The sequence below is a fragment of the Oculina patagonica genome, unplaced genomic scaffold (assembly GCF_052425735.1).
Source record: "Oculina patagonica isolate OP01 unplaced genomic scaffold, crgOcupat unplaced576, whole genome shotgun sequence".
Taxonomy (NCBI): domain Eukaryota; kingdom Metazoa; phylum Cnidaria; class Anthozoa; order Scleractinia; family Oculinidae; genus Oculina; species Oculina patagonica.
The window spans coordinates 1-10648 of record NW_027558445.1 but is presented as its reverse complement, the minus strand read 5'-3'; the positions used below and the strand labels follow the sequence as shown (position 1 = coordinate 10648).

Sequence of the window (10648 nt, the reverse complement as noted above, 5' to 3'; positions counted from 1 at the left end):
CTACAGCATGAGCTATAGGATAAGTGGAGCTTGTCTAAATTAAAAGCCAATATCTTACCACTAAAGTCTTTTCTTTACTACTCTGTTTACTTCTTTCGTTGTTCGATCACAATACATGGGTAACCAGGCTTTTATTCAACCGAAAAGACCTGGATGCTAAACTAATTTGCATTTGGAGTGCCCCTGGCCACTCCCCGAAAAAAGCACCATTTCATGCCTTTGGGGGTAGGTATTCCTACATGTGGACCACTAAGCTAATTTGCATTTGGGACTATGTGTATAATACCATGGGTAGGAAGATAATCCCTTCTTTCGTGTGAAGCTCGTAAGATCCAAAGGTGGCCATTTTCCTTATAAGGAATGTAAAGGTGGCCCACCTGGGGGTTATACAAAGGAAACCATTCATTCACACAGGGAGTGGGATGAGGTGAACATGGGTTTATCCGAAGTCGTTGGAATCTTGCTTAATTAAATGGTTGAATTTTGCGACTATGAATTGGAGTTAAGAACTATTAACATCACCTTTGAAGTAAATTGAAATGATACGAGCTCGCCCGCTCTTACTACTTTTCTTTATTTTACTGTCATAATCTGACGTTCTAATGTTGAGAGAAATATTTAGTTTTATCGGCTACATTCCAGAAACAGTAGTGGATTCTCCGACGATAATAAATTGCACGCCGCATGTAAATAATTGTATTATATATACGAGTCGAAAACATTAAACAAAGAAGCGCTCTCACAAGCTTAAATTCGTCAAAAAACCTGCATAAAAACTAACTCACCCTAAGCGGAAATTTTTCTTATTTATTTTATTTCAAAAACTCAGTCGTAAAAGCCGGAGCTTAAATATTCACAACCACAATTACTGAATAGATTTGAATATTCATATTTGTAAGTTGTGACAACACACAGACAAACACACGCATAGAGTTCAACGCCTGTGTTTTCCCGTTCATGCTGCACCGGTAAAATGTCACTCATTGCTTGTTTAGACAATTTAAGACAACTCCAGCTTAATACCCCATAGCAAAGGCCTTCAAAAATAACGCCAACGACCACAAAACTATCCGAAATTTACATTTTTTCCACCGTTGAGTTGCGAACACCTCTCAAACAAACCAAAATTCATTTCCGGTTGCCAAACCTTTCTTCGTCCATGTTGGGAAAGGCTCAAGTTTGTCGCCTTTTTATACCCCACTAGGGGATTGAGAGTGCTCGTTGATCTTACGAGCTCAACACGAAATTAAAAAACAACACCCATTGTTTGTTCAGTTTAGTGATTGGCCAAAAACCAAAATCTCCTAGCAACAGTAAAAGTTTTTCCTACCCAGTGTTTTTATTATTCGCCGTAACACCAAATGCAAATTAGCTTAGCATCTAGGTCTTCTCGGTTGAATAAAAGCCTGGTTACCCATGTATTGTGATCGAACAACGAAAGAAGTAAACAGAGTAGTAAAGAAAAGACTTTAGTGGTAAGATATTGGCTTTTAATTTAGACAAGCTCCACTTATCCTTTAGCTCATGGCTACAGCCGCCTCTCTTCGCTCCCGGCCGGTTTGTGTTATATTTCACATACATTATGCAAATAAACTAGTTGACAAATCAGGGTCCATGACAAGATTCGGGACACAATTACGTCATCAGTATATATGATATGTCTGGCTGTAAATCGCAGATGTCTTTCTCGCGAAACGCCAAGCTGGCCGAGAGCGATGAGAGGCGGCTGTGCTGGCCGAGAGCGATGAGAGGCGGCTGTATTCGCAGGCTAAGAATCAGGATTATCCAAAGGTTTTAGATATGGTTGAATTAACGAAGGGTTCCTTGCCTCATCAGATAGCATGGTTCAGCTTGTCGACTGTAAGACAGTTCTGTTCCCATACATGCCGTAACACGGAAAAGAATTCTCTTTTACACTATTTAACATAAAATAGATTTGATTTTCTATTCTGTTCTTCTTTATAATTAGGCCAATTTATTGTCGCTGGATAAAACAGGTAGATTTATCAAAATATGAGGTCGAGTTTTAAAAAACTGCCCCTCGAACACTGGAGAACTGACCTTTTTTGCGTGTGAATACACTCTACGCTCTTTTGAAACTGTTAAAAGGAATGAATTGATAGCACACAAATTAAGCCAATATCAACACCACATACATAGTACATAATATTTGACAATTGTTATCCAACAAATGGCGATAAGCCAGTTTTGTAACTGCTTAGAAATGCGTATATCTGCTTTAAAACAGTCCATCTTTCACATGCTTTCTACGCTAGTGGGATGTCACCATATTACTACTAGACTTGCTCCAAGTCGCTTGTTTCGTGTCGATAGAGATACTTGAGTGAAAGATCGTTTTGAAATCGTGCGCGAGTGACCGCGCGGAATTTATTTGTCCGTGCGTAATGCACGAAGCACACTGAATGACACACTAAATCGAGGAATGGCGCGGAATAGAATAAGCGACTTGTGTCACTTGCAGGGAGGTCCCCTGTTTTATGAGTGTAATGAGTCTATGAGTCATGAGTCAATGAGTCAATCTAATTTTTACACAAAGTAGGATATTATCTATTGAACCACGGTTTACCTTAATACAAGTAAGCTCACAAGCACTTCACATTGCTTACGTTTAGTTCTACTCTGGTTTGCTTGCGGTTAGTTGCACTCCCGTTTGCTTGCGGTTAGTTGCACTCCGGTTTGCTTGCGGTTAGTTCCAATCTGATTTGCTTGCGGTTAGCTTTATTTGTTAGTAAGGGTAGCACTATTTTCAAATTTATAACTCCGATTTAAGATTTGACTTATTGACTCATGACTCATGACTCACTGACTCATAAAAACTTTAGTCTCCTTGCAGGAAATCGATTCTGGCTGACGTTTTTTGCCGCGAAAAATTGCATCATTTCATTGAGTTGGTTTCTTTTATCGTGGTGACGTCAGTTTCGTGTGCCGTGTACAGTTTGACGCGCGTCGTGGCGTGTGTTAAAATTGTGATTTTCTTCATTTTTTTGTGGGAAAACACACTCGCAAGCAGAGCGCGCGGTTAAAATGGGGAGCAGAGCGCGCAATAATATGATTGACATAATCTCGATGGCGTCACCGGTGGAAAAATCCACCGGTGACGCCACATTTCAGAATTGGCGCGCTGCAGGTGAGACAAGTCGCTCGTTCCGCCAAGTTTGGCCGCCATTTTGTTTTTCAAGCCAGCGCACGCCCTCCGATTCCATATCCAGCAGTCTCCTGCGAATCAAACGAGCGACTTGGACCAAGTCTATAGTACTACGTATACCTTGTTCATTACTAGCAGTTGTGAACTGATTTTATTTTCTAATTTTTTTAATTTGCATGCTAAATAAACACGTAGAACTTATCATGTCTATCTACACTGAATCTACTCAGAAGGATTCTAATGTTCTTCTTCTTTATTTTCAGATGAAGAACGCATGTTTCTGGAGCACGGTTGCACTCGTGGCTATTGTTTTGTGTTTTGAAACAGTAAAAGGTAAGAGATTGTTAGTTGTACTCGGACATCGAACGCGAGAGAGCGAGTCGATTTTCTCTCGTGCGAGTTTTACCAGGAACAAATTTTGTCGGTGGTGCGTTTGAAGATTTGTCCGCTTCAGCCATAAATTGACAAGCGGGACAATCCATCTGCACTTGAATAAACTTTTTTTTTACTAGAGCGAATTGACTCTTACTTGAGGGGCAGCCGGATTTTTTTCCACTATCTGATAGCAATAAACCTGTGCCAAGATGTAAAAAGAGATCTTTAATATGGAGTAGCTGTCTTTTTCCCTTGAGTTCTAGTCATCTGAAGTGCCTTTAAATTTTGAATTTGAGTCGAAGCAGTCAGTTTCTTTTTCGCTCGCTGCCGTCTCTACTCTGATCTGACTCCAAAACACAACATATCCTATTGCATGCTCCGATTTTTCAGCGACGTAATGCTGTCATCATCGACAGAAGAAGAGACAAGTGAGTAGGGCTTTTCACAAGTTGCTCGGCAACTTTTCATATTTGGAGCAACTTTTTTTCTTTCGAGCAACTTGTTACAATTTTAACAATTTCTAAACCGAAGATCTCCGAAGATTTTTCAAGTGTTGTCCGAAGGCCATACGAACGTTTTCGAAGATTAAAGAAGTTTGCCGAAGACGTTCGTGGAACATCCGAAGACGTTTCGACTTTCGACTCATTCCTTATTAAAACACTACAAAATTAGTCAGCAAACATGACGTCATCGATATCTTCACGATTTTTCTCAGTGAAAGAAATCCATGTAATTCAACAAATTTTTGCCTTAAAATGTTCTTTAGATACTTCTTTTGCAGTGAAATTGCATGAAACCGCTTAGAAATCCTATCTTCAAAGGGAAAGTGGCATATGTTTGTAGAATTTTTCTTGATAAAAAGCAGCCCCACCAGTGATTCGTATCCGGTAGGTTTAAATCCTCACTAAATCTCTGGTAATGGGTCTTTTGCTGTCAGATTCGCGTGTAGGTTATTTTCATAAAGAGGCGCGCGAGAAAATGACGTAGACGGCTTTTGCCGCGAACAAGTAACCAATTGCGTGAAAGTACTTTTTACAGCGCGCTTTTGATTGGTTAAACAAATTTTTTAAATAAAGCAAGAAGAGTCCAACTGCTGGAAACAAGCGAACGGCACCACGGAATTTCTTTTGTCGTTTATCAAAACGTTCGATGTAGACTTCTTGATTATGTACTTCTGCTTTTATACATATTTTTATAACTTTATTCTTTGTATAGCGCCATTGAACCTATAGGAAATGATGCTGTAAAAATTTTATCATCATCATCGATATATACGAATTTATTTCGCCCCCACACCAACTCCTCGTGAAATTTATCGTCTCGGTTTATCTACTTTTTTTTTAGCAGGAGGTCGTAAATATAAATTATACGAGGTAGGACGTCGCCCGATTGATGGCATCTATTGTGGTGACAGAATTATGGACGCGTACTTCGCTTTGTGTTACAGTGGAAAGAGGAAACGCAGTAAGTAGATCACAAATCATGTTATTCTACTGAACCTAGGGACCATTCATTATTTATGCCAGGGGGTGGGCTGGCAAGATTCATTATGGACAAAACCACCCCCCCCCTCCCCCCGATAATACGCCGTGATATGTGTAGTGGAAAATCCAGGCCGTTTTTGATGACTTTCAGATATTTATGAACGAAGGATGACGAATAGGAATAGTTGATTGGTAGATTTTAAAGAAATTGGGGAATAGAGTTAAAATAAAGACTAAAAATTTAAAAAATGTTGGTATTAGGGAAGTGGCCATAACAAGTGTACTCGACGAGGACCCACCTTGTGTAGGGGTAGGGGGCTATGCAAGATACCACCTGTCTGATTAGCCAAATGGACAAAATTTATTGGCTTCAAAATTTGAGTTAAGACTTTCATGAAGCTTGCATTGCTGGAGAAATGGCACAATTTCACAGCGGTGGGTCCTGTCTGAGTACAATAGTTTTGACCATTTCCCTAATGTAATTGAAGCGGGATCCCACTATACACGAGGCAATTTTTCTTGCAACTTTTTTTTTTAATTCATTGCTTACAAACCAAAAAAAAAATACTTACAACGCTTACAAAACCAAAAAAAACTACAAAACCAAAAAAAAACTATGCAACAAAAATTGCATTGCCAGTTGCCAAAAAATTTCAGGTGTAACACCCCATTTTTGCAACCTGAAATGCAAAAAAATGTTGCGTTGCAAAATAGTAGAGCTATCTACTTTTCGCAACGTCGAGACACAAGTGGCTGCGTGTGACATGTCAATCGCAACTTGCAACGCAATTGTTTAAAGATGATAATTCCTAGCGAGTGCTTTGCAAACAAAAATTGCGAACGCAGACACCCCTCTGCAACTTGCCTTTTATCAGACGTCACCACTGCTTTGCAAGTTGCAAGGAAAATTTTCTCGTGTAACATGGCCTTTAGATGGACAGTGAGATTAAAATACTTGAGGGCAATTTGTTAAAGATGCGTCATCCGGGACATTTCTTTTAGGTGCCAAGGGCAGTGCGTTCGTGCGGATAAACAAGTTTTAATTACTTTGTATGTATAGAGAGCGGAAGGAAAACTTTTACCTCGAAACAATATGGGTAAATATAGTCTGCTGGAAATTAACCATCACTTTAATAACTACTGTTCTTTTCTTGTTGTGTTGTTAGGTTCTACATTAATGGACGAAAAGGAAGCGTCAAAATTTCTTCATTCTCAGACCATACGAAATAAACGTTCCACGGGTACAGATATTGTTGAGGAATGTTGCACAGAGGGTTGTGCATATGAAGAAATTTATGAATATTGTTGACAGAAGAAAAGATTCTTAAAAAATTAACTTATTTAATAGAGGTGTCAGTGTTGCATAACGGTTGTATATTTGTATAGGAAAGTTCTCATTTAGGCGTGTAACGACAACAAACAAGAGAAAATGATATAGGTACTCTTGCAATAAAATAAAGGCTAGATTTTTAACATTATTGTGACGTGTTCAACTACAGGTTGCCACTTATTAGGATAAATAAACTCCCTGACTCTTCACTGACCACAAAACAAGTTTCACTGACCATGAATGACGTGGATGAGTAAAACACATTCACATAACTTATATTAAAATTTCCTTCAGTCTTTTTTAATATGCTATGACATCCGCGCTTTGCGTTTTCAACTGCATGTGATTCTGTAAGCAATAAAGCATTTGACCCTCCCAAGCAAATCTATATTTTATTTTTCTCTAACTTAAGTAAGTATAAGTGTATAAGTATATAAGTATATTAAGTATATCGGCTTCTTTGATGATGTCCAGCTCTGCAATTTTCTCTAGTCTCTGCCTCTTCTTCTTTGAGGACTCCATCTCTAGTTCTTTTCCCCTTCCCTTTGGTCTGGCCGTTCTGACTCAGTTCTTCTTCTAATCTTGGTGGTTGTGTAACATTGTGTATGTATTTTAGATGTTTACGGATGCAAACATCAATATGTTTATTTTTATAGTCACTCTGCGTTCGTACGTTTTTTCATCCCTGTTAGCTTGTCTTCTATTTTGTGGTGCAGCTTCCAATTACACAGTGTCACGTTGTTCTTTTCACTTCACTTTAATTTCTCTCCTTTTACCATCTTCATCAGTTTAACTTTCTCCCTCTTTCAGCACTACGCAGTTTATCAAGCTTAACTGCATATATGTTTTTTCCTTGAAAATCATGTTTATAATTGTGCAAATCGATAAACCGTAATAAAAAAATATGACAACTTGAGTAAAAAATAGTTTTCTTCTGTTTTTTTTTTTAAAAAAACATCAGTTTTAGACTCAGGATATGTTTGAACTCTAGAGTAAATTGTCAAACTGAACTAAGGCTGCATCGAATAAAACCGAACTTAAAATTGGCTTAAGGGTGTAACTGAACTTTTTTTGCAGAGCCGAAATATTTCTATACACAGGATACACATTACGGGAAGAATTTTGCAAAAAATATGGCTTTCTTTGTGCCTATTGGCTGCGTTTGGTTCGCAAGGTATTGTGGGTAAAATGCACAGCTGCTATCTTTTCCGTACGGTGGAGTGGGTGCAGAGCTTGAGAAGGAAGTATATTTTATAAGTTTTAGTCTATTGTAAAATGCCGTCTGGACTGAAAAGGGGTATCAAATTTTTGGTAAGGTTTATTATGTATGTACGAAGCACACCGCCGAACCCCCCTTCCCTCGGGGGGAGTGGGGGGGGGGGGGACCAGACGCCTTCACCCGAGCGCCTAGCGCTTTACTATGTGCTTGACCAAAATGTGACAACAAGATCGATCTTTCTCAATGTGGGGTTTATCATCGAACTTTCTCGCTTTTATAAGGCGGATTTTTTTTATGGTGAATCTAAACAAAAGCTGTGTGGATTCCAACAGATGAACATATTCAGTTTACACACGCACCGGAATAAAAGCAAATAAACGCCCTGAGTTGGCAGCCAGTCTGTCTTGGAGTGGATACAGCTGAACCCCAGCTGACATGAGCTGAGTTTAAGAGTGATTCAACAATAAAAGCCGCCTACACTGTAAAACGTCGATATTTCAATTTCCTTCACTGTTGTTGGAAGCCAGGAGCACCAGAAACTTCACTGAGGTAAAAAAAACTTCACTGAATTGCAGTCATGTTCTTTCAATGGCAATAGACCTTTTTTCGCTTGGGCGGGTTGTTTTCTCTAGAGAATTTTCTTTTTATCCACATAAAATTTATTCATTCATATAGTACACGCGACTATTTGAAAATTTGAAAGTAAGAATTCTCAAGAGTATCATCACATGGTCTGTTATGGGGCAACAAAACGCCCAAGCGAAAAAGGTCTATTCCTCTTATCAACACATGCTCACTGTAGAAATACATAAGGAAAAAATAACATGCAATCGTTTTCTTCTTGTACTTAGAATAAAAAGCGAATGAAGTTAATAGGATTTTTTCTTTCTAACTTTCAGATGGAGAGACTTAACGTATGGTTCTTTGCCTTGTTGATTTTACTTCTTTCAGACGTTCACGTGAATGGAGGTAATCAGAATTGAATTGTTTTATTCTTGACCGTGACTACTGACAACAATCATGTACTAAGTAAAACGTATTTTATTAAAGTTCTTAATGCATTAAAACATTAAATTGACTGAGTCTTTGTGCTACATATCTGACAACTCTTTTAGTTAATAGTTATAGATAATAGTTCATTTAATTTCTTTAAGTGTTTCGTTTCTTTTGCTGCAAAGACCGTTTAACGCTTACCCAGAAGCTAACTCGGTGTATATTTTTTTGGTGAGCTAAGAGAATTGTAAAACCGTTTTCATACATAAACATTTCAAGGAGCTCCAAACTAAATATAAAGTTTTCAAGCTTCTGACCAAAATTGCCTCGCTGCTATCGATATGCAAACTGGAAAAGTTATCTGTGAAGAAAATAGTAACGTAGACCAAGCATCTATAGCGAGGGAAAAGAAAATATCGCTCAAAAAATAAGCCAGGAAAATAGTTGCAAAAAGCTTTATTAAAGGAAAACAGACATCCGGGAGGTTCAAATAAAGAAATATTTAAAAACGTCACGAACGTACCCTAAAATGCTTACTGTGTCTTCGTTTCCCAGCTCAAACTGATTGACATTTTATTCTCGGATGTGAAACTCCACTTTAATTATGAAAACAAAATTAAAAGCTAAAATGCGAATGGGTGTTCAAAGGTAACATAAAAAAAACCCTGAAGCCACTGTTTATGGTCGCTAAGGAAGTGACGACGGAAATCAACAAGGACTATTCGCCTACAGACCAGACAGTCGCTCATGTCATATCCTCTGGACATGTGGTTCTTCAAAAACATCCTTAACACACAAGTGTCTTTACATTTATCTTTTCTGTGCTTTCAGCTGTTATGGTGAAAACCAGTGAAGTTGGTCAGCGGGCTATACATGGATTCTACTGCGGCCATCAAATAGCGAACGTCTACGTAGCAGTGTGCACTCTGGGAATGAAGAGAAAACGTATGTAAAGGGTTCATCGTCTTTCATTTCAACTTTGTTTGGTAGAAACTCGGTATGTTCTATTGAAAATCCGCGAATCTGAATCCGTTAATATTATGATCGTGCACGCGTTGCCCTTGAGAGGAAAAAATTATCCTTGTTTTTTTTTTTTAGGTTTCCGGACTGCAATCCTTTAGAATGCCTACTAAAACAGTTAGGCTACTCGCCCTCGTTCTTCGACTGCTCCCCTTTGAGCTGTGCCTCGTTGACTATTCGCTCGTAGAAAACTCGGGCTCGTAGTTAAATTGTTGATAAGAAAAAAAAAGATGGGACCTCATACATTTCACGCATTTCGGGCAGCGATAATTTCGGTTTTTATATTTTTGCTGCAGTCATTGGAATTAAACTGCTCTTACCTGGCTAGTTTAAATTAACAAAAAAAAAATGGCTATGACTTCTAACTGCAGAAATTAATTAGCTCAAAGTAGTTTAAATTGATTCGAACCATGAGAAGGCAATGGTCTTATATATGCTTGTGCTTCACCGCGATTATATACTGAGTACTTTGTGTCGTTTATTCAGGGTCTGTGCTGGAGGGTGAAAGAGAAGCCAAAAGCTTCCTTCGACAATTCAACAGAGCTACCTCGTCCACCGACATAGTGCAAGAATGCTGCAACGAAGGATGTCATATTGAAGAAGTCTTGGAGTACTGCTGACCCATGTGATGTGCTAAACCTCTATGAAATAGTGGTTTAAAACTGTGGGAAAAATACTTTGGGCCAAAAAGGAATACAGAGGGTCAAGGCTGGGCGAGTTTAAAAAAACTGTATAGGCCCAAATTCAATTTAAAAGGACGGTTTATTTCATGTGGCCGGTTCAGTGTGTAATTTCTGAAGCAACTGAATACTCTAGTTTATAGTCAGTTTGCAAATCATACTTAAAGAAAATAAGGTAGAATCACCATAATGCTTAAAACAGAAACTAATCCACTTGAAACAACATTATTTATTATTAAATTTATTTATACACGGTTAAAATTCATCAGGTAAATAAAATCGTTTCAAAATGTGGCAGTGGTGTGACCTAGTCCATTTGAAGTCCATGAGCATAAGCCCCTTCATGAGCAATGAAATAAAATAAAATCACTTTATATAAAT

General features: G+C 38.4%; 2 protein-coding genes across 3 annotated transcripts; both read left to right on the top strand.

Annotated features, from left to right (window-relative positions):
• Positions 1 to 3278: 3278 nt before the first annotated feature.
• On the top strand, positions 3279 to 6498 carry LOC144640942 (insulin-like peptide 03). 2 transcript variants are annotated; one of them, XM_078500006.1, is made up of 3 exons: positions 3279 to 3499; positions 4889 to 5005; positions 6192 to 6498. In XM_078500006.1, exons 1-3 carry the CDS (start codon positions 3343 to 3345, stop codon positions 6332 to 6334), a joined length of 417 nt encoding a protein of 138 aa, XP_078356132.1. In that variant the 5' UTR covers positions 3279 to 3342; the 3' UTR covers positions 6335 to 6498. The 2 variants fall into 2 exon arrangements, with proteins under 2 accessions (XP_078356132.1, XP_078356131.1); XM_078500005.1 differs by having other exon boundaries at positions 3286 to 3499; positions 4886 to 5005.
• Positions 6499 to 7440: 942 nt separating this feature from the next.
• On the top strand, positions 7441 to 10422 carry LOC144640941 (insulin-like peptide 01). The gene is made up of 4 exons (XM_078500004.1): positions 7441 to 8123; positions 8474 to 8543; positions 9399 to 9512; positions 10074 to 10422. Exons 2-4 carry the CDS (start codon positions 8474 to 8476, stop codon positions 10205 to 10207), a joined length of 318 nt encoding a protein of 105 aa, XP_078356130.1. The 5' UTR covers positions 7441 to 8123; the 3' UTR covers positions 10208 to 10422.
• The last annotated feature ends 226 nt before the right edge of the window (positions 10423 to 10648 follow it).

Bases quoted from the DNA above. Each gene is read 5' to 3' on its own strand.
- LOC144640942 (XM_078500005.1), top strand. From the start codon at position 3,343: ATGCTAAATAAACACGTAGAACTTATCATGTCTATCTACACTGAATCT. The intron at 3,500-4,885 runs GTAAGAGATTGT...CTTTTTTTTTAG, and splicing joins GTGTTTTGAAACAGTAAAAG to CAGGAGGTCGTAAATATAAA. The intron at 5,006-6,191 runs GTAAGTAGATCA...TTGTGTTGTTAG, and splicing joins CAGTGGAAAGAGGAAACGCA to GTTCTACATTAATGGACGAA.
- LOC144640941 (XM_078500004.1), top strand. From the start codon at position 8,474: ATGGAGAGACTTAACGTATGGTTCTTTGCCTTGTTGATTTTACTTCTT. The intron at 8,544-9,398 runs GTAATCAGAATT...CTGTGCTTTCAG, and splicing joins AGACGTTCACGTGAATGGAG to CTGTTATGGTGAAAACCAGT. The intron at 9,513-10,073 runs GTATGTAAAGGG...TCGTTTATTCAG, and splicing joins TCTGGGAATGAAGAGAAAAC to GGTCTGTGCTGGAGGGTGAA.